This window comes from Microtus pennsylvanicus, chromosome 16, assembly GCF_037038515.1.
Source record: "Microtus pennsylvanicus isolate mMicPen1 chromosome 16, mMicPen1.hap1, whole genome shotgun sequence".
Taxonomy (NCBI): domain Eukaryota; kingdom Metazoa; phylum Chordata; class Mammalia; order Rodentia; family Cricetidae; genus Microtus; species Microtus pennsylvanicus.
In genome coordinates this window covers 4,800,782-4,824,118 of record NC_134594.1, presented here as the reverse complement: position 1 = coordinate 4,824,118, position 23,337 = coordinate 4,800,782, and the positions used below count along the sequence as shown (strand labels likewise).

The 23,337-nt window shown below is 42.4% G+C and overlaps 1 protein-coding gene across 1 annotated transcript in view; it reads right to left on the bottom strand.

The window, feature by feature from the left end:
- Positions 1-1,241: 1,241 nt before the first annotated feature.
- Spata16 (spermatogenesis associated 16) overlaps positions 1,242-23,337 on the bottom strand; it is a 243,106-nt gene continuing 221,010 nt past the window's right edge. The window contains exon 10 of the mRNA XM_075950646.1: positions 1,242-1,364. Coding sequence (XP_075806761.1) covers positions 1,242-1,364 — 123 coding nt within the window. The remainder of the gene's footprint in view (positions 1,365-23,337) is intronic.

The following is a 23,337-nucleotide window of genomic DNA, read 5'->3' as shown; positions in this document are numbered from 1 at the left end:
TTCTGTCTCTACCTCCTCACTCTTGCCCATACACCCAGCTTTTTACATGACTATTGTGGATCCAAATTCAGGTCCCTTTCTTGCCCACTGGGCTATTTCCTCAATCTCCCCACCCCAATATGGTCAGTGGCCAGAGGTGTTATTATTAGTCAGATGGACGACTAAGCCAACCTGGACCTCTCTCATTCAGCTAGACTTATGTTCAAGAAAAAAAATAGTTTCCTAGTGCTCATAGGAAATAAAATGTTCTGGTATGAGCTTCGAAGCAAAAAGGAGCTTCTTAACGTTCATGGTCTTTAATTGATCATAACTCTATTAATAACTAAAGCGAGAAGAGGTCATCAATAGAGGTGGATTCCTGGGGGTGTGGAGGATGGAATGTCACTATTTGATAAAAGTTGGAGTTGAATAAACCATTCCCAGAGAATCTGAAGTCCAGACTGTTTTATTTCAATATTTATGTCTTGAGTTATGACTACATAAACATCCCATATGTTAAGAGCAAGTTTTTAATTTGTTCATTCACCATCTCATTGCATCAAGTGATGCTCAGTACTCTTTCATTTCATATTCTTATATGAAGGTACTATTTATTTATTCTCAAGATTTATAACTTGTGCTTCTCTGTTTATGTTATTTTCTGTCTGGGTCCCTCCTATTATCCTTATTTCTAAATCCTTTTATGGGCCTTAGTTGGAGTTTCTCGTGTTGGCTACAGATGCACCATCCTGTCAAATATGTGAATCTACGTTTTGGCTGAAGAGGAGGTAAAGTGCAGTATAAATGATCGAGAGGAAGAAATGCAGATTTTCCTGGGAGTGCTGATGGTATCAACTAAACTGCACATGGCCATCTCCTTAAGGACCGCGAAAGTGTACCATCAGCTTCGCCATTTTAAATGGCGTTTATCTGCGTGTGACATGTGATCATTTCCTAAGGAGCACACACGAATATGAGCATCCTTGGGTAGACCTAGCACCCTTTAGTCAAGTCTGGAAGGACAAGGCAGGTAAAGGCACAGCAGTAGTTATTATAAGAGCTCTTCACACAAGAAGAATTTGAGCCTGAGTCAAGTCAAACATGTTGAAAACATTTATTGTTGCTAGCTGAAATGAATGGAGTATATATAGACTATCTTTGGCAGGGGAGTGCACCCCACCGCTTTGGTCATGGCCTTTGTCATCCAGGTGCTGCCCACCTTAGCCCCCTTAGACACCTTGGGCAGCCTGCTCCCTAGCGTCTTAGTTTTGCTGTGCAGTTTGAAGCCTCTTCATTTTTGTCTTCTGCCTCCGAGCAATTCTCAGTTTCTTTGTTTTTAAGAAGTTGTCTTCTAGTTGGTACAGAAAGTCTTCAATTCGTCCGACCTAGAAGAAATAAACAGAAAGGTTTTTTATTTATTTTTTTTATTTTTGTTGGTTACTTGGGAGTTCTAGTTGGAATGTGGACTGTCCCCAAAGGCTCATGTATTTGAGCGTTGGCTCCCCAGCTAGTACTGCTATTTCACAAGGTTGTGAAACATTTAAGAGGCGGGGCCTCATTAAAGGAAGTGTGTCATTTAGGGTGAGCTCCGAGGTATGGCTGACTGTCTGCTCTCTGCTTCCTGACTTAGACACAATGCGACCAGATCCCACCTTCCCTGTCATGTGGACTCCATCGCTTCTGAAACCATGTGCCAAAATAGAGCCCTTCTCCCTTAAACTGCTTCTTTTAAGGTATTTGGTTGTAATAATGGTAAAAGTAACCTTCACAAAGCCTTGGAAACATGAAAATGAAGAATTTAAAAAATTAACTCCCAACCACAGGACCTATTTCAGTGCAATAGCAGAGACAGTACTGGTAGACACACGGGGAGACAGGGACTTTTGTTTCTGGTTTCCTTGCTTTGCTCTGCAGGCTTGTAGGAGCTGGCTGTTCTACTCCACCCATCCAGCGGGGATGGAGAAGCATATCACATCAACGTTCTTTCTGGCAGCCAGCAAATCAAGGGATTTCAAAAGAATGCATGGTGTAATTATGGCCGTTTTCTGTAGCACTCGAAAAAAGCCAAGAGAGGAAGTGAATCTGCTCCCTCAAAGTGGGTGAGTCCAGCATCTCTATACTTGGACCCTGGCCAACATGGGAGAAAACTGGATATTCCATGTTGTCTTGACAGGAGCCATTGCTCCACTAAATCAAAGAAGAAATCTGAAAGTACATTTTCTTTAGAACGAAAAAAAAAAAAAGAGCCACACCCTAGCAACAAGATGGAACAATGACACAAGGCCACACTGAGCAATAATTCTTGGGAAAAGAAAAGCTATTAATTTTTTCAAAGAAAATCTGCAATAATCCAGTTGTAAATGGCTAGATATATTTTATAATGTTTTCTGAAGAAATATAGGATAAAAACGTCCATATCTGCTGAATTGGGCTCTCATGAAAGTCAGTAGGTACACTTCACACTTAGCCTGGCCTTCTGGACCTGCACACGGTGTGAGTCTAACATTGAGTTATTGTGAGTCATTGAGTCAGCTCAGAGCTGGGCCACTTGCTATTCAAGGTGCCATCTACTTAGGATAAAAGCACTTAGGACTTCAATTTTCTAATTTCGAGTCCTGCTCTTAAACCATCTGATTTATCATTCAGGGCTATATCCAAAAGATAATTCGGATTGTCAAAGTGAGAGCAATAAATGGCTTTACTCGTCGGCATGTTATGCTACGGACACATCACTCCAGGTGACAGAAACTTTGACTGGGTCTGTAGGAAAACAGATAACTTATTTATGCAAAGCAACTCTTTCCGAGAACCTTTCCGAAGTTATATCAGGTAAATGTCTCCAAAAGCACGTTGCCTTTTGTGATGTCTTGTCCTTATAGGAATCATCAAAATAGCCTGAAGTCAAGCCAGTTTTATTTACTCCATGTATTTTACACTGTTCAATTTTCAGGCAACTGGCGAGTAAAACCAAACAGAAAAGCAGCAGCAACAACAAAGTCATTAGGTACAATCAAAGCAAACACAATGGCGGACACCGCCATCTCTTTGGTGGCTGAGCTGGTGACTCCTTCCCGCCATTTGCACTGACAATGTGTCATTGTCAACTTCTCTACAATTACAGTGTTCCCAGTTGGCTCAAATACAATTTGAAATGACAATTATACTTCAACAAAAACAAGTCTTCTCCAACAAGAAAAAAATAAATCATTCAGAAGTGAGTACTGCTTTCATTTTTGTTTGTGACAATTGTTTTAACAAGAGCAGGGTTGACCAAATGGGCTCCCCTTCAGAAAAAACAAACAACCAACCAAAACAAAGCTATTCATGTGTGGTTGTACAAGCCAGTAATTCCAGCACTTGGCAGTCTAAGCCAGAAGATTTGAAGTTAAAAACTAGTCTGGGCTACAAAAGGAGGTCCCGTCTTAGGGAGAAAAAACTTAAAAAAAAAAAAATAAAGAAAAATGCAAGCCAAGTCAGTGTGGTAGAGAACAGGAGACTGGAGCCGAGTGGTCTAGCCTGAGCACCCCTGATGTGACCGTCCTCACGTCTTACCCAGCCTGTCACATGTCACTCTGTCAATCTCCCCAAGCTGACACTGCAATGATCCCTTTAAAATATATCTGGCCTGTCTGTCTTGGTTAAAATTCTTTAAATGAGGTCACATGGCCCACACGATGCCAATGGACCCATGAAGGGTTTCACACCACTGCATCTGCTTTAGCCCCGCGACATCTCTCAATCACACCAGCACATCAGGTGCCTCTGCATCCTTGGCCCTCCTGGGGCTCAGCCTTCTGCGAGACCCCATTTCCTTTGCACTTCTGGGTCAATGTCAATGCCTGTGTAGAGTCTTCTTTTATGAACCAGCCCAGGTTGGCTCTTAGGAATGTATTCTTACAGTTGAACAATATGCATCTCTGCATATTAGATGTTTTTTAAAAAAGGCTTTAGGTTAATTTTATGAGTATGAATGTTTTGCTTGCCTGTATGTATGTGTACCATGTGTGTGTCTGGTGTTCTCAGAGGCCAGGAGAAGGTGTCTGGTCTCCTGGAGTTGTCATTACAGAAGCCTGTGAGACACAATGTGGGTGATGGGACTCAAATCCTCATCCTCTGCAAGAGCAGTAAATGCTCCTAACTCTGAAGCTCATCTCTCTGGCCCCAGTGTTACAAGGTTACAAGTTTTTACTCAGTAACTTATAATGACTTATATAATATTTATTCTGTGAAACTAATCCCATACTGTCTTTATTCTCAGAACCTAGGATTTGATGGACCCCAGTAACCCTTCACTTTCTGGAAAGGGAGTGGAGCAGATTTTTCCTACACTGCAATTGAGACAGATGCAACATAATAGACGGCTTTCTTTTCCCTTGTAGGATAAACAGACATCATGTCCACAGCCCATCACTCCCTCTCCTTCGTCTGGTTTCCAGACGGCCAAGGCAAGGCAATAAGCATGTGCTACACTTGGTATGTTTGTGAGATCCCTAGTGATGACTCAGCAGGTGTATGATATTCTTGGCTTGGCTTATTATATCTTTGCTTTGTGTGCTTTCTGGGCCTTACGTCTTATTGATGTCTTGTATAATAAGAAGGGTAACCTAGATAATTCCAAGGTTACACCCTTCATAAATTCCTGACTTGGACTCCCATGAGATCTGGTACTCTGGTCCTAAGGATACACATACACACTTTCAGCATGGGGCTTTTCCCTTGGATTACGCTGTTAGGCCAACGGCACGGTATTCAGTAAAGCAACTCAATTGTGTGCCCATGCTTACTGAAGCACAGGAGAGCTGCGGAAGGGTTTAGTAAAACTGGGTCTTCAGTTTCCTCTTTTAAGTCAGAAAAAGAAAAATGTTGTTTGAAGGGAAAATAGATTCATACAACTAAGAACAGATTGCGAATGATAGAAGGTTCTATAAAGCCCTTAGGGAAATGAAGCATGAAGAAACACAGGAGGAAGTGACAAAGAGAGAAAATGAGCCTGTTTGGGGAGCAGGAGTTTTTAGTCTCTCTTTTTGGCACATCGTCTATTTGCAGCGATGTCAGACTGCTTGGCCACTCTGAGTCCAATTTTTCCATTTGCAAAATGGGCAGGTAACATTTCCTTATGTCCACGTGTGCCAGTGCTGACTAGGGGCCGCAGTGGAGTGGGTGAGGGGCTGATGGCTCTTGCAGAGAACTCTGGATGTTTGATTACTGCAGGGAACTGAAGTTCTCAGATGGAGGGCGGGTTCTGTTCTACTCTATGGGTGTTGGTTATCGGTTATATTCAAGAGTCAAATAAACTGTCCATTGTCATTAGGTAGGTTTTTTTTTTTTGAGATAGGTTTTCTTGTGGCCCAGGCAGGCCTCAAACTTACCATGTATTCATTACATCTGACACCTCATTTACATGGTGCTGAGGGTCTAATCTAGGGCTTCCTGACTACAAAGCAAGCACTCTACCAATGGGTCTACATCCCTCTTTCTCTCTTAAGCTTGTTAAAATCTTAACTTCTAGTATTTCAAATATGTAGTTTTAATTTTTATTCATTGACATTGTAATAGATGTATACAATGAATCTTTTTCCTATGCACCCTAAACTGTCCGCTCTTACTCTCCCAGATCCTCCCTCTGACACGTATCCTCACCACCTTTATGTCCTCTCTCTTTCTGTGATAGTTTGGAAAGGATGGCCTCCACAGGCTTATATATTTGAATGCTTAATCATCAGAGAGTGGCACTATTTGAGAAGGATTAGGAGGTGTGGCCTTGTTGGAATAGGTGTGGTCCTGATGGAGGAAGTGTGTTACTAGGGGTGGGCTTTGAAGATTCAAAAACCCAAGCCAGGCTCAGTGTTATTTTTTTTTCTCTCTCTCTCTACCAATGGAGCAGGATGTAGCTCTCAGCTACTGCCCCAGTACCTGCCTGCATTCTGCTATTCTCCCTGCTATGATGATAATGGACTAATCCTCGGAAACTATAAACAAGAGCCAAATAAATACATTCTTTCTAAGAGTTGCCTTGGTCATGGTTTCTCTTCACAGCAATGGAAGAGTGACTGAGAAGTTGGTACTAGGGACTGGGGAATTGTTGTGACAGGCCTGACCATCCTGTTTTATTGAGAACTATCGAAGACTTTGGGACTTTGGACTAGAAAGGCAGATGGGTGCTTTAAGTGGGGATTAATGGACCATCTTAGTAGGAGCATAGAAAACAGTGCTGAGATAATCTAAACTGTGACAGCCTAGATCGAGATGTTTTAAAAGGGAAGATTATTAGCGTGGATTAGAGACCGTTGTTTTGATATTTTAGCAAAGAATGTGACTGTATTTTATCCTTGTCCTAAAAATCTGCCATAGCCTAAACTGAAGACTTTTGTATAAATGACATTGGCAAAGGAGAGTTCAAGATAGCCTAGTATTGACTGTGTCACGTGGTTATTAGTGGTCACTCTAATGAAGATCTATACTGAAAATGAGCAAGTTGAGCAATGAAAAATACAAATTGAGAGGAAAAGGAACACCAGAAAATATACATGTTAGAGCCAAATTCAGTGCTCAAGGAGATAAAAGTTTAAAGAAAAGTCTGATGCTAAATAGAATAAAGGGAGTGGTGAGCTCAGAGCCAGACCCCACCCAGCTAAACTTCCAGCTTGTGGAAAGGATTAAAGGGAAGCTTAAGCAATGATGAAAACCATCAAAACCAGTAAGCTGACGCAAATTTATTTGAAGGAAGGGCCAGATTCCAGTCACAGCAGGCAGCAGAACTTGGCACCTTCAGCTACTGGAGAAGAGGGTTGCAGAAGCTCCCTCTGTGACTAAAGAAAGCCACCAAAGTCAGACATGTGTCAGAGGTGTCCCCGCACGGAGGCCTAGAGAGGCCACTGTGTGAAGCTGTGGTGGTGAAACCAGGGTTTAACTGAAGACTTCACGATGTTAGAATATCAGAGTTGGGATAAGCACCAAGGAAAGCTGCAGGCAGGGCGTGGAAACAGAGGGGTTGTGTGCTGCTGTCACCAAAGCTGAAAAGAGTTGGAGATCCGAAGAGTGTTTTGACATCAGACGTGGGGGTGTAGAGTTAAAGTTTCCCTCCTGGTTTTCAGTCTTCGCTTTGTCTAATGTTTTCTCGTTATGATCTTTTCTCTCCCTTTTGGAATGGAAATGTATATTCTGGGACATTATGTGAAGTATGTGGTCTGTTTTTTGATTTTGATATTATAGAAGATTACAGTTAAGAGATTGCCTTGATTCTCAGAAAGCCTTTGAACTTTGGACTTCTTAAATGTGTTGAGATTGTAATTTAGACTATGGAGACTTTTGACGTTGGATTAAATACATTTTGCATTATAATATGGCTATAAACCCATGGGGGTCAGGAGTGGAATGTAGACTGAATAAGAATGGTCCCATAGGCTTATATATTTAAAAGCTTTGTCATCAGGGAATGGCACTACTTGAGAAAGATTTGGAGTAGATGTGGTCTTTTTGGAGGAAGTGTGTGACTGGGGGTGGGTTTTGAAGTTTCTAAAGCCCATGCCAGGTCTAGGGTCTCCTTTCCTGTTGCCTATGGATCCAGATGTAGAAATTTCAGCTCCTTGTCCAGCACAGGGCTCCCTGTGTGCTGCCAAGCTCTCCACCATAAGGACAATGGACGTTAGTTCTCTGAAACTGTAAGGAAGCCCCAACGAATGCTATCTGTTATAAGAGTTGCCTTGGTCATGGTGTCGCTTCACAGCAAAAAAGCGCAAACCAAGACACCCGTCAAGTCAAATTCGTGCAACCTGCTGGAACACTGCTGTTCTTGTTGGCTGGACCTTGTGTAGACCGTTGCTGCTGTTGAGTTCATGAGTGCAGTAGTCGTGTTGTGTCCAGAAGACAGGATTGCACCTCATTCCTCCCATTCTCCCACCCTTCCATTCTTTCTGCCTCCTCTCGGTGAAGCTCCTTGAAACTTGAGATAGTTGATACCGCTCTGTTCCATTTGTGACTAAGCACTCAAGAGTGACTTGCTCTTTTTTTTTAAATATTTATTTATCATGTATACAATATTGTGTCTGCGTGTATGCCTGCAGGTCAGAAGAGGGCATCAGACCTCATTACAGATGGTTGTGAGCCACCACGTGGTTGCCGGGAATTGAACTCAGGACCTCTGGAAGCGCAGGCAATGCTCTTAACCACTGAGCCATCTCTCCAGCCCTGATCTTTTTTTTTTTGTTGTTGTTTGAATCAGAGATACTCTCACTGGTTATCATATCAGACTGGGGTCACTAGAATCCAAAGTGACAATTGTCCTTTTTAAAAAGAAGAGCTTTGCAACAGAGGAATCTAAAATGGCTGGAAGGTGCTTAAGGAAATGCTCAACATCCTTAGTTATCAGAGAAATGCAAATCAAAACAACTCTGAGATTCCATCTTATACCTGTAAGAATGCCCAAGATCAAAAACACTGATGACAACTTATGCTGGAGAGGTTGTGGGGAAAGGGAACACTTCTGCATTGCTGGTGGGAATGCAAGCTGGTACAGCCCCTTTGGATGTCAGTGTGGCGATTTCTCAGAAAATTAGGAAACAATCTTTCTCAAGTCCTTTTAATATCACGTTTGGGTATATCCCCAAAGGATGCTCAACCATGCCACAAGGACATGTGCTTAACTATGTTCATATCAGCATTGTTTTTCATAGTCAGAACCTGGAAACAACCTGAATGCCCTCAACCAAAGAATGGATAAGGAAAATGTGGTACATTTACACAATGGAGTACTACACAGCAGAAAAAAATAACGACATTTTGAAATTTGCAGGCAAATGGATGGATCTAGAAAATACCATTTTGAGTGAGGTAACCCATACCCAGAAAGACAATTATCATATGTACTCACTCATAAGTGTTTTTTAAACATAAAGCAAGGAAAACCAGCCTACAAATCACAATCCCAGAGAACCTAGACAACAATGATCTAAGAGAGACATACAAGGGTCTAATCTACATGGGAAGTAGAAAAAGACAGATCTCCTGAGTAAATTAGGAGCATGGGAACCTTGGGAGAAGGTTGAAGGGAAGGGGAGAGGCAGGGAGGAGAACAGAAAAAAAATGTAGAGCTCAATAAAAATCAATAAAAAATATTTAAAAAATTATGATAACAGATAATAAAGAAAGCAGTGTATACACACACACGCACACGCACACGCACACGCACACACACACACACACACACACACACACACGAAGAGCTTTAGAGAGATCACTCAGAGAAAGTCAAGTGACAGATTGGGGTGTTGTTCCTGCAAGCCAAGACCCCGTAATGACAACCAGAAATCCCAGATACTAGGAGACAAATGCAACAAAACAGACCCTCTTCTTGACACTCAGGAGGAACTAACTTTGTGTGTGCTTTCATTTCAGACTCTTAGGCTCCAGAACGGTGCATTTATTCCTTTTATTTAAGCCACTCAGGTTGTGGCATTTGGCTACAGCAGGCCTAGCAAGCGAATTTAGCCAATTAACGAACCCACAAAGAGCTCAGATTGGCTACAGCTTTCTCCTCCAGCATGACTTTGGTTCTCTTAGTTCACTTTTCATAGTCTGAAAAGTCCTCCCCTGGTTGGATCCCCCTCCGCAGGCTTAGTCAACAGCTTAAAAACCAGAGTGCTCTGCCAATAGCGGCAGTGTGAGCTCTATCTCAGGGGCTAGAGAGATGGCGCAGTGGTGAAGAGGGCTTGGTGTTTTCCCAGAGGACTGGACTTCTTTGGCAGTACCAGGTCAGGCATCTCACAGGGGCCTCTAATTCCAGCTCCAGGGGCTCTGATGTCCCTCTTCTGGTCTCTGCTAGCACACTGCAGTCACGTGCACATACACAGACATACATACCGTACATACACAGGCAGACACAACTGAAAAATGAAATAGATCTTTTTGAAAGAAAGAAGCCTGTTTCAAACACAAATGAATGAGTGGTTAAATTATTCAAATAAAGAAGATACTGTTTTTGGGCTTTATGTTAGGCTTCAGGTTGTCTGGGCCCAAGGAGTAGGTATGTCGAACTGGGTTTGCTTGTAGATGTTTACGACTCAGGAATTGGAGGAGAAAATGAATCAAAAAAAAAAAAAGAAAAAGAAAAAAAGAAAGGAAGGAAGAACTATAAATGAGTTTGCCTTCAGAAGAAAAAGAATAAGCAACCAGAGTCAAACTCTCCAGGAATAAACACCAGGCTCATGTGACTGCGGCAGTGGTTAGAGAATGAGAGTGTGTTCTCAGGGATTAGCAGTTTGGGCCAAAAATCCTCCCAGCAAAGCCGATACTTTACTCCAGCACAGTGGTTTGATTACATGACTTTCCTTCCTCTGTTCCAGCTTAATTTCCAGACCAAATGCTTTTAAATATTTATCGCCCTTAATGGTTTGAATTTTAATTCTTATTAGAATTACAATTATTTCCAAACATGCTTGAAATTGATTTCTGAAGTAAGCGCGGCTCTGAACCAGCGCTGCTTCTGCAGTTGCTTTTGGAGACTGTTCAGTCAGGCCCTGGTGTTTCTCTTCCCTGACTTAGTGGATTTATTGTCTTCTACAACATGGAACTCTCAGGTGCCGGGGCCAAAAATGTTAACAAGCACACAAAAGACTCCATGACAAACACATACCTACTCCTGATAAAAATGCCCTCCATGACAACACCTTTGATCTAGTATAGAGCTAAAAAAATCCTATTATTAAACGTTGGTATCACTTTATCCAGGGACACATATGCTGTAACCTGAACAGGGGCATCTCCTGAACATTCTCTGTTGAAATGCTCCCTGATGTCATAATAGAGAAGGTGGTGGTGGCCACAGGCTGGAGAGCTGGCTTGGTGTTTAGGAGAACTTACTGCTCTTGCAGAAGACCCCAGTTCGGTTCCTAGCACTCGTACCAGGTGTCATACAACCTCTCAAAGGGCCCAGCACTCTCTCTTTTGGCATCTGTGGGTATCTGCATGCTCCTGCATGTACCTCCCCGTGAACATAATTGAACACAATGCTAAAATAAATAGAGAAGATGGGGCTTTGGGGAAATGATCGGATCAGAGAAGTAAGGCCCTCATGAATCACTGCTCTTAAAAGCAAAGCCCAGAGGAGCTTGCTTGTCTCTTCTTTCACACGAAGACACACACACACATACACATAGACACACACACACATACACAGACTAATAGACACACAGACACATACACAGATACACATGCACAGAGACACACAGACACACACCCACAGACACACAAAGACACACACACAAATAAACACACACACGTTTTAATTATTAGAAGAGAAATAGGACCCTTGCTATACACAAAGTCTGCTGGTACTTTGATTTTATACTTTTCAGCACCAAGGAATGTAACAAACAGATTTTTGTCATATGCCATTAAGACTATGGTATTTTCTTATCATGACTAAACAGATTAAAAGTTTGTGATTTTTTTTTAGTAATTTTTTTAGAGTTTAAGTGAAAAGGTTTATGTGAAGATAGAACATGTTTTATCATCGCTGTTGTTTTTGAACAGAGTCTTATTATGCAGCCCTGGCTGACTCCAAACTTGCTCTGTAAGCTGGGCTAGTCTTGGTCTTGCAGCATCTTTCTCCCCGGCTTTCTGAGTGCTGGGCCCACAGGCATGCATCAAAAAGTTGAGCATGTTATCAAAGTTTTCATTTTAAGGTAATTGCAGATTTGCATTCTCTAGTCTAGGAAGAGGCACTTCAGGAAGATGCTGCGTCCTTCTCTTCCCAGGTCTCACGAGGGTGATTAACATCTCGAACTACAGAAGAACACGATAGCCAGTGTATTGACGTTGATACCTACAAGCAGCACGCGGATTTTACAAGGTCTGGAACAGCCGCCCATTTTTCTCTCTCTGGTCCTTTCTTTAAGCTGTCAACTACTAATCAGCGTGCCACTGAAAGAAGACTGTCTAAACAGACTCACTATCTAATTCTGTTCTCCTTTGGAGGTCTATTCTGACAAACACATCTGTTTCTTGTTCCTGATGGGCATAATCACGTGATCTAGATAAATAGTTGGGTGAGCTATTTACCCTATGAAGGATGCCTAGATCATTTAGATCATTTAAATGTTGCGGCTACTGTGGATTAAGTTGGCATGAACATTTTGCACCTGTTTTTGTGTAACTGTAAATCTTCATTTCTCTGGGATAAATGCCCAGGAGAATAATTACCAGGTCATGTGGTAGCTGCATATCTATTTCATCATATCAAAGTATATTAATTAGATAAAATAATGGATTTATCATTATATTTTATACATGCATAAAATGTACTTTGACTATATTTACCTTCCTTTTCCCCTTCATCCTCTCTCCCTTTGTGCGTCTTTTAATGAAATGGCCACATTCTATTCTTATTGGCTGCACCTTTTTCCTTCCCATTGGGAAGGCTGCTGTGATCCAGTTCCTCACATCCTCACCAGGATTAAATCTTGCGGGATTTTTATTCTAGCCGTTCTGACAAGTATGGAGGGACGTCTGGAGGCTTTGCTCTTCAGGTTATCACATGCTCCATTTTCCTTACAGGTGAATTTTGAGAACTTTTTTTTTCTTTTTGAGACAGGGTTTCTCTGTAGCTTTAGAGTCTGTCCTGGAACTAGCTCTTGTAGACAAGGCTGGCCTCGAACTCACAGAGATCCGCCTGCCTCTGCTTCCCAAGTGCTGGGATTAAATTTTGAGAACTTTTATACATTTAATTAGTTAATTTATTTTTGAGTCACTGTCTCACTATAGCCCAAGCTGGCCTTGAACTCCTCCTGCCTCAGCCTTCTGAGGGTTTTGATTATAGGCATGCGTCACCATGCATAGTTTATATATGTTTGCATATGTGCGTGTGTGTGTATATATGATTATATGTAAGTATGTTTAGATATATGGTTTTAAAATATTTTTCTCATTTTGAACTTGTCTTTTCATTTATTTAATAAGACTTCCACAGGGAAAACAAAAAGGTTTTAATTTTGATGAAGTCTAATTTGTTGATTAGATTGTGATCATAGCTTTGTGTCAAGCTAAGGAGATTTTTGCTTATAGTTTTGCTGCTCTTATGGTTCTTCCCCATAAATGTGCTCACGCTCCCACTCCATTTGCTGAAAACATTATATTCTGTTTATTGAATTAACTTTGCACTTACATTAAAGAAGTTGAAATATTTTTAAATTGCAAAGGATGATTTTTCTTTATTCCTTTAGAAAAGATTTGCTTCCTTATTTGTGAATCCATATGTGTGCATCTGTGTGAGTGTGTATGCACTTGTGCGCACATGGCCCTGGAGGCCAGAGGGTATCAGATTTCCTGGAACTGGAGTTATTGGTTGTGGTAGTTTGAAAGAAAGTGGCCCCAAAGGGAGTGGCAACTATTAGGAGGCATTGCCTTGTTGGAGGAAGTGTGTCACCATGGGGGTGGGCTTTTGAGGTCTCTTTGCTCAGGATAGGGCCAGTGAGTCAGTCAACTTCCTGCTGCATGTGAGGTGTAGGACTTCCTGCTCCAGCGTGAACATAATGGACTCTGAAACTGTGAGCGAGCCACCCAAGTTAAATGTTTTCTTTGTAAGAGTTGCCATGGCCATGGCGTCTCTTCACAGCAATAAAAACCCTACCTAAGACACAGGTGATCTTGAGCCTGTGTATGCTGGGAACCTGAGTCCTCTTCAAGCAGTACTTATAGCTGTGGAGGCATGTCTCCAATTTTCCTCCTTTATTCTCTAGCAAAATCTGTTTCCATTGTCTTTGTCTAGAAAATTTTTGTATGTATCAGACTTGTTGCTGAGATTTTAATAGAAATTATATTCGGCATGCATAGCCATGTCCAAAGGTTGATGTGAACGCCGTTCGCTTCTGCCATTCGCTGACACAGTGTCTCTCTCCACTCATCTAGATCTTTGGTTCCTTTCATTGTTATTTTGTAGTTTTTAAAGTAACACACTAATTCTACAAAATGATGCATTTCATTATGTAATTTTCATACTGCTTTGTAAGCTCCGAGAATACGTCCTGTAAATGTTGTCTTAGACTCACTGGAAACATCTACTCTGAGCAATTGTTAATGCTCTGTTTCTCCTGATTACTGCCGCTACAAATGCAAATGAGCTTTGTTCATGGATCTTCACTTACAACATTGCTGAACCTACATTATTTTAAACAACGTATGAGCGCGGCACGCTATGGGATTTTCTACGCAGACAATCGTGTCGTTTATAAATAGGGACAGTTTTCTTCCTGTACACTACTGTATATCCTGCACACCCCCTCTTTCTCCTCTTACTGCAGTGGCTGGCAGTTCCAGCTCTGTGTTGGGTAAGGGTGAGAAGTAGTGACATCTTTGCCTTGCTCCTGAGCTAAAGGGAAAGAATTCATTTTGAAGTGTATTGATAGCAGTAAAATCTTTGCGTATGTTCTTTAACAATTCAATGAAATGACTTCTATTTCTAATTTTCCAAATATTATTTCAAGGATGGTGTCTGATTTGACCTTTTTTGCATAAGTTGATATGATCATGTGATTTTCTTTTTTTTTATGTGTGTGTGTGTGTGTGTGGCATGCGTATGTGTAACAGGCAAGCATATATGTACATGTATGTACACACGTGGGAAGCACAGGTTTATGTAGGGATGGTCTTCAGTTGACTTTCCACGTTAGAGAAACCCAGAGCTCCAGGCAATGGCTAGTCTCCACCTTCCCAAGGCAGCTAGATTACAGGTAGGTTGGTGTGCACCCTCCCCCCCAAGAATTTACAAGGGTCTCCAGGATCCAAAGTCCAGTTCTCATGCTTAGCGGACTAACAAGTAATCAACAAGCTATGTTCCCCATAAAAAAAGTAATTTTCTTTTTGTAGCTGGTTAATACGACAGAGCAGAGTGATTTTTAAAATATCCAGTCACCTTTGCATCTGAGAAGCGAAAACACCATTTAATTAATATAGTACTTTTGCATTTTTCCAAATTTTATTTGCTAATAAGTTAAAAGTTTCTTCATCTGGATTTACAAGGGGTGTCAGTTTTCAGGTTAGAAAATACCTGAAGAGCTCGTATCTAGTGTAGTGATAGAATAAGGCCAGGTTTGCCACAAAAAATTGGCAAATGGCTACTTCTCTTATCTCTGCAGAAAAAAACCCACACTATTGAATTGGTGTTAATTCTTCTAAATATAGCTATAGTAACTGTTCACTAAAACCAGATTTGCCTAAGGCTTTTGTTTCAGGGAATTTGTCATTAAGGGTCATTTGGACTATACTGGGCAAGGTATGGGCTCTTGGTTTTTTTGGAATTGGTACATTTTATCTGCATATATATTTACTACTTCTAATTATTCTTCTAATGTCTGCTGCATTTATAGTAATCTCATTTTATTTGTGTTGGTGACTCGTGTCTTATTTTTCTTTGCTAGTTTTGCAAAATGATTAAAATCTTTTATGAACAAAATGCACATTTATTGAGTGGAAACACATGTCCATTCAATCACTTCTCACTCGGGTAGATATTGGAACTTTATGTCTTAGGAGGTTGAATAACTTCACCAACGTTAAGCAATAGAGTCCAGACAGGGAAGACTTGGGCTTAGGCTTCCTTCTTCCTGCCTCAGATACCACCGATCCTTCAATATGTGTTCTCTAAAAGGGTCAATCAGTTATTCGGTTGTTTAATCCTTTGCTTGTGGATGTGTTAATTGGTTATTTGATTGTTTAACCCTTTGCTTGCTGATGTGGCATTCTCTCCTCTTCTTTATTTCGATCATGGAAGAGTTTTTGTTGCTTGGCAGGCATTAGCCAGTTCCACGAAGTGTAATTTCTTACAATGAGGTGATGCGCATTGAATGAGTAGAGATTTACAATGTGCCTTAAGGAAACAAGAATCTGGGCTAGCAGAAGCTGCTCTGAGGGATGACCCATGCACACTGCCAATTCCTTCTCCTCTACAGGTTTACTGAGGGCACTGGCCAGAATTCAGCTCAGGTGGCAAAGGCATTGACAGCCTATCAGAAGAAGTGATTTAAGCTTTATTGGCCTGTTCAGAGGCCAGCTTTTGGTTGCATTGATTTCCCAGTTTTCTCTTTTCAATTCCATTGATTTTTCATCTTATCTTTATTATATTCTTTGTTTTGCTTGCTTTGCGTTTCACTTGTCTTTCTTTCTAGGGTTTTCAAATGGACCTCGATGAATTTGCAAGTTTTTGGCTTCAGATGAGCACGTTTGGCATTTCACATTTTCTCCTGGTGCTGTTCTAGCTGTATCCCATGAATTTTGATCCCTTGTGTTTTCATTCATATTCAGTCAAATGTACGATCTCTATTTTCTTTCTCAATGCGCATTTGGGCATTTTCCCGTTATCTTTCTGTGCTTGAATCCACTACAGAGAGAAACACATTCTTTATGATTTTCAGATCTTAAGATTTTGTGATTGTCTATTTTGGTACATCTTCCATGGACTGTTGAAAAGAATGGGCACTCTTGTCTTAGTGGGAGGCGAGGTCTATAAATACTAACTATTAGATCCTGTTGTTTTATGGTGTTGTTAAATCATTTCATATCCTAGCTGATTTTACATTTGTTTAGTTAAGAAAAGACAAATTTCCCAAGTATGACTGTGGCCATGCTTATCTTCCGTGTCTTCCTATCAGCTTTGCTCCCTATATCTTTGTGGCCTGCGTATTAGCACAAGTGTGCTTATGACTCCTTTCTTTATGAGGTAAGTATTTTATCATTGTAAGATGGCTTTCTCTGTCTCTAGTAATTTTCTCTGAGAATAGCAACCACTTATTTATTATTATTATTATTAGTTGTTGTTGTTGTTTTTATATGGCTGGCCCTAGACTTGCTATACCCAGGCTGGTATCAAACTCATGATTCTGCTGTTTCAGTCTCTGGAGAGCTAGGATTACAGATGTGCATATATTCCCAGCCCCTCTTCCACCTTCTTTCCTCTTCCTAATGTTTGTATGATGTATCTGCCTCCATCTATTGATTAATTGTCTGTGCTATGTGTGCCGTGAGTTCGTTGACAGCAGTGTTAGTCAGTTTCTATGAGAGCCGTTCATTGTTTGGGGCCTGTGGTGAGGCAACATTTTATTGCCAAGGTGCAAAACTAGAGGAGGAAGGGGCTAAGAGCCTGATATCTCATTCAGGATCATATTCTGAATGACCAGACAACCTAGTACTTTATAATTCCTAATGGTACCATTGTAGGTAGGGTGTGCGTGCGTGTGTGTGTGTGTGTGTGTGTGTGTGACACACTTTTAATCCCAGCATAGGCAGATAAATCTTTGTGAGTTCCAGGTCAGCCAGGGCTACACAGTGAGACCCGGCTTCAAAAACACGCACCCCCAAGAAAGATCCCATTATTTATCAAGAGTAACAATGCTGGGGATCATATGGACTGATGGGAAACTAGTACATTATATGGTTGGGTCACATTTTATTGCCAATTTCAACAATCTCTGCCTTTTAATTGGTGCTTTTAGGCCATTTAAATCATTTAAATTAATATATCAATTGAGATATATATATATATATATATATATATATATATATATATATGTTAGAGGCAGACATACTGTATTAGTCAGGGTTCTGGAGAGGAACAGAAGTGATAGATAGGATAAATATATAGCACAAGGGCATTTGTTACATTGGCTCACACAGTATCAGCTGACCAGTCCAGCAGTTGCTGTTCCTCACTGGGGAGGCTGAGGACACAGCAGTTATTCAGTCCAGGAGGTAGTGAAGGCCCGAGGGCCCCCAAGAGCCCTGATCTGAAGCCAACATCGGTAACCAGAAGAAACTGGGCTCTGATTTTGAAAGTAGAGAGGAAGGCAGCAGTAGCAGGTGGTGATGGCTGCAGTGGAGGCCTTGGAGCAGATCCACTCTACGGGGTAGATAAACTTTCCAGTGGGACACAGAAGCAGGGAGGCGAAAAGTCAAAGCTTTCCCTCGTATGGACCTACCGCCACTGGAAGGTGGTGCCCGCATTTGGGGCGGGCACCCACTGCAAAAGGATACCCCAAGCAAGCAGGTCCCTCCCAGGAGTGGAGAACGGCTGCCCTGGCCTTGCGCCGTACCGAGGCAGGCACTGCTGATGCCCAGTGACTTGGTGGCACCGTAACGAGGCAGGCACTGCTGGTGCCAGTGACTGGTGGCACACCCACACCATCGCACGTGCCATTTTTTTCTTTTGGTTTTGTATCTCTATTTTCCCCTTGAAGCATTTAAATCCCACTTGTTAGATTATTGGGAGTGTTTTTGGTTTAGTTTTTTTCTTAGTTGCATTTGCTTTAATATGTCCTTATCTCCCCCAACTTACCATACATTAATCTTAAGTATTTCCTTCAATACAACAAGAACCATATTATACGTTGTTATTATTTTTGATCCCCCCATTAAATACAAAAAAGGAAAGGAAGTTTATTGTTTTGTGATAATAGTTTTGCTTTTCTTTTTTTCCCCTTCAATTTAATTACTTCTTTTCCACTTAGAGAATTCTTTCAGGCATTCTTTTAGGTAGGTCTTTGATTGACAGCTTCTGTGGGTGCCCCATCTGACTGTTTTCCTTCTCATTCCTGAGTGGTATTCCACTGGGTATTGCTCTGTGGCTAGAAACTACTTTCCTTCCAACAGCTGAGAAGTAGCATACCAGTTTCGCCTGGCCTCTCAGTTTTCTTGCAGAAAAGCTGCTGGCGGTTGAATTGGCTGTTTTATTTTGTCCGCTCCTCCACTGTAGTGCACCAACCCTCTAAATCAGCGGTTCTCAACTTATGGGTCATAGCCTCTGAGGAATCACTTATCAGATATCCTGCATATCAGATATTTTACATTCACAACAGTAGCAAAATTACAGTTAGGAAGCAGCAATGAGAATAATTTATAGTTGGGTGCTGTGGGAATTCCTCCAGCCAATAGCCTTTAAGATACCCGCCCACGTGGGCATGGTCTCATATACTATAAATGCAGCTGTAAAGCTTGTGTGCTCACTCTCCTGGCTGCTGGATTTGGTTCCTGTTTGCCATTCCTGCAGGGGACTGTGATCTGTGAGTCCACCCTTAAATAAATAACCCTTTGTTATACTCAGTTCTGAGCTAGTGTGGGATTACTTTACAGTGTCCATCTTCAGTGGGGGTCGGCACAGCATGAGGAACTGTATTAAAGAGCTGCAGCATTGGTTCCTCTTTGTCATCGGTGTATTTCTCAACATGTCAGGCAAAACCAGAAACCAGATCTTGCAACCATGAGTGCACATTTCTTCCGGCTGTGCTACTTGGCCAACTCTGTATTTGATTGTGACATTGCGCATGGCATCGAGGTCATCTTCCCCGTCACTGTGAGACCCTCCGTCCATGAAGGACTTCAGTTGGCACATCAGTAGGTATCTCAGTGGGGAGAAAGGTCAGCTGTGGTCTCCTCATCTTTGGCTGCCACAAAGGTGAAGGAGTGAAGGGACTTCAGTTGGCACATCAGTAGGTATCTCAGTGGGGAGAAAGGTCAGCTGTGGTCTCCTCATCTTTGGCTGCCACAACGGTGAAGGGGTGAAGGGAATGGCAGCCCACTAGCTCTGGACTAGAGATGTCGGATCACACGGAGCTGCAGATATACAGGGTTGAGTCACGTGATTTGGGCGCCTGGAAGAGTAGCATGTGCTCTTACCTGCAGAGCCATCTCTCCAGTCCATCCTGTATGTTCAAGAGTTATAAACTTTACTATATAAAATTCATGCAACAGAATGCAGAATACTCTTTAGTTCAAAATACAATAGACACATCCTCTCCTCTGCTGCTCCCACATCAATATTACAATGAACTCTGCACAGAGGCACTTTGAGAAACTTTTGCATAGAGTTAGTTACTTCCTTGTAGTAGCTGCAAGCGAGTCAGGCAGGGAAAGCTGAGGAAGTGAAGGAGGTAAACAATATGTTGGTTCATGGCCAGACTCAGGCCTTTGTGTCAGGATGCTGAAGTCTTGCAAGGCGGTAACAATATGTGCTTATGAAAGTTTGTTGCCTTGGAATTCCTGAGCAGTCTTAGAACTCTCATTCAGACCCAGCAGAGAGCAGGCTTCAGAGGACAACTCAGAGCAACAGTCAGCCAGCACAAGAATGTCCAGACTTTCTGAAGTCATGCCCTAGAAGTTCTGAAGTTACAGGAAGAGGGAAAACGGTGAACTTTGAAAGCAACCTTAAATACAGTATGTTCATGAAGAGAGACAGGAAAACAGGGCAAAGGGGTTTGGGACAGGCTAGGCAGCTGCTGAAGCTCATGTGGATAATCGTTGAGATGGACAACAAGCCGTGATCTCGAGCCTTTCTTCACAGTAGCCTCACCATCCACTCAGCCAATGCTGCTCTCGTTTGCTGCTAAAGAATTGGAACTTGGAGCAGGCAACGTTCTTCGGCACCCTTGGCAGGTGGGATTATCTTAGCATAAATGTTTCAGCCTGCGACGAGGAGCAGGACTTTGCCTCAAGTCCTCATCAGACCATGCAGTACAGACTTGGGATTATTTTCTGGTTGATTTTACAACACTCTTTCCCTCATCCTCACAGAGACACAGTATCAGCTCTGTCGTGCGGTTGTTGCAATTCTTGGACGTTACAACGCTATCGCATGTGTGGTATAGCACGAGGTCAATAATATCCATTGCTAATATTTATCATCATCAGTATTAGCCTTATTTTCTGCAGTAAATTTGGCGAGCCTTTTCTGACTGATTACAGTAGTTAACCAAGATACACTTCAGTCAGCCGAAGACGGTCAGTTGGATAGGAGCCCTTCGCTAGGTCCACCTGAGTGACCGCACGCTGGCTGTGATGTCACCTAGGATCCTGTTAGAAATGGCTGCACCCCTGGGCTTGAGCTCCTTACATGAGGGACACATGAGGATCTGCTGCAAAAATGTCCTGTCAAGTAGTCCAAGTTTTAGAGGGCACCATCTTCAGCCAATCAAGGGAGCTTTATGGGTTTGGAGGCAAAGCTGAGCATTGGTAGGAAATGAGGTACAAAATAGTACTGCCAGGAACAGTGTGAGAAAAGGCCATTGTTGGGACCTTGACTGTCTCTTATAAGCTCAGGTGCCATGTTACACAGAGGTGGTAAAGTCTTCAGGGGTGGGGCAGAGTGTGCAGGAGTTAGGGCATTAGGAGTGTGCCCTTGGAGGCAGATTGGAGCCCTAACCTTTTCCGGTCTTTCCTGGCTTTGTTTTCTCTTTCCAGCTACCGCCAGGTGAACAGATAGACTCTGCGGTGCCGTTACCGTGATCAACAAGCGACAGAGCCAAGCATCCGTGGACTAAGACCTCTGACATTGCAAGCCTAAACAAAGCTTCTATGTTTTGTTAGCGTCATTGAAAGCTGACCAAGGCAACAAGCTAACTCTACACTTTGTCCCTACAGACAAGGGGAGAAGTCACTGACTTCAGTGACAGCCAGGTTTCACCATCCGCAGCTGAGCCCTGGTCTGTGATGGCAGCTGGTAAGAACCAAGGCTTCCGGCTTTCCTCAGAATAGGCATGGAATCTTTGTCCAAAAGTTTGGCTTCTGATGGTAACCATGAGCTTCTGTAAGGCCTCAGTGCCTGGAAGCCTATAGACATAGAATCTGTTGATTTAAACCGTAGCGATTTATCCTGCAGAGTTTTTGGTCTTGTCTCTTCCTGCTTGTCCCTTCCCTTCCCAGCACAGCTAGTGACAAGTGCATGGAGTCTCCCCACACGGCCTGCACGAGGCTATGGACAGAATTGCTTAGCTGTGCTCAGAGCTCACAGAATGAATAGGATATGCTAATGAGGACAGCCATACCCAGGCAGTTGCAAGATTCACAGTCAAATTGCAAAAAAATCTGCGGAGATGTTTTAAAGGGCAAGACACACAGGGAAAGCCTGATTGCAGGACTCACTGCTCTGTGAATGAACGGCACCACTGCTGAGTCTCGGAAAAGAGGACATTCACAGAACTCCTAGCCCACCACCCATGAGTCAGCCCAGCGGACTGGCCGATGAGAGATGCTGTGTGGGTAATCTCTCCCCGAGGCGCCTCTGCCAGGATTCAGGATTGAATGCTGATGCAGCAAGTAAATAAAAGGCTGCAGTTTGCTTGATTTTCTCCTCAGCCAATTGCCCCTGCCCCACCTCCCAATCTGTAGTCACGCACCTCTGCTTTGCCTGTGCCAAGTCTGCAACAGAACCGAGTCCCTGGGTCACCTAGCCCATCACACGCTCGTCTTCAAGGGACCAGTGAGTATACCTATGAATGTCATTTCTGGGATGACAATGGGCTGGTGTGAAAGTGAAGGCTTTGAGATAAAAAGGAATATAAAAATGCAAATCATTTAGAGTACCTTCATATGGATATTTCGAGGAGATGCATGCACTCTGTTTGCTGGATTCATTGAAGTTCACTGCATTTTGTAATACTATATGAATTTTAAAGTGTCTTCCCACTTCAAAACTACTTCTCATGAAAGCTCACAGGTCTCAGGTTATAGCTGAGAAAACTTCTCTCATTGCTTCTGAAATATCAAAGTGTATTTCCCTCATTTAGCCTCAGATGAGTGACCCAAAGACAGAAGAATAAAATAGTATGTTATAGCAGACTAAATTCTGATCTCATTGAGACGTTCGGCTTTGTATGCACCGAGAGAATAACTTTTCCTTGTGCGCTGTTTACCTCTTGGATTTATAGGGAGAAGAAATCAGATGTGCCAACTTAATATCAAGCTTTTTTTTCATATCTCCTCCTATTTCTGTGGTTAGGCCCCTTCATAAAACCTCAGTGGAGGGGCTGGAGAGATGGCTCAGTGGTTAATGTCACATACCGCCCGTATCAGATGACTCCCACCTCCAGCTCCACGGGAACCTGATGACCTTTGCTGGCCTGTGTGGGCACCTCTGTCCATGTGCACAGACCCACACAGAGACACATATACATCCATAATCAAAAGTAAAATCTTAAAAAAGCATCCAACTTCAGCGGACTTAAGGATTCAGTGGTAAACAACAAAACTGCAGGACCTAAAAGTGGGGGGGGGGCATATTGGGGTTCTCAGAAGGTGGTGACTTGCGGTTCAGTGTCTCATGACAGAAAACTACACATCCAAGGAGGAGGAGCCTATATAAGAGTCAATGAATTAGCCAATTATCTTATTTATTTAGTGTGTATATGTATTTGTGTGCTGACTGGTTATGTAAATACGTGTCATAGCAAGCACGAGGAGAGTGTTGGTCCTTGAATTATACTTAGTTTGAGACAATATCTCTGGTTTTTGTCACTGTGCTTGTCAGGCCGAAGGGCTTCCAGGGATTTTCCTGTGACCGCCTTCCGTCTCTTCCTAGGATCACTGGAATTACAGGTATGTGTT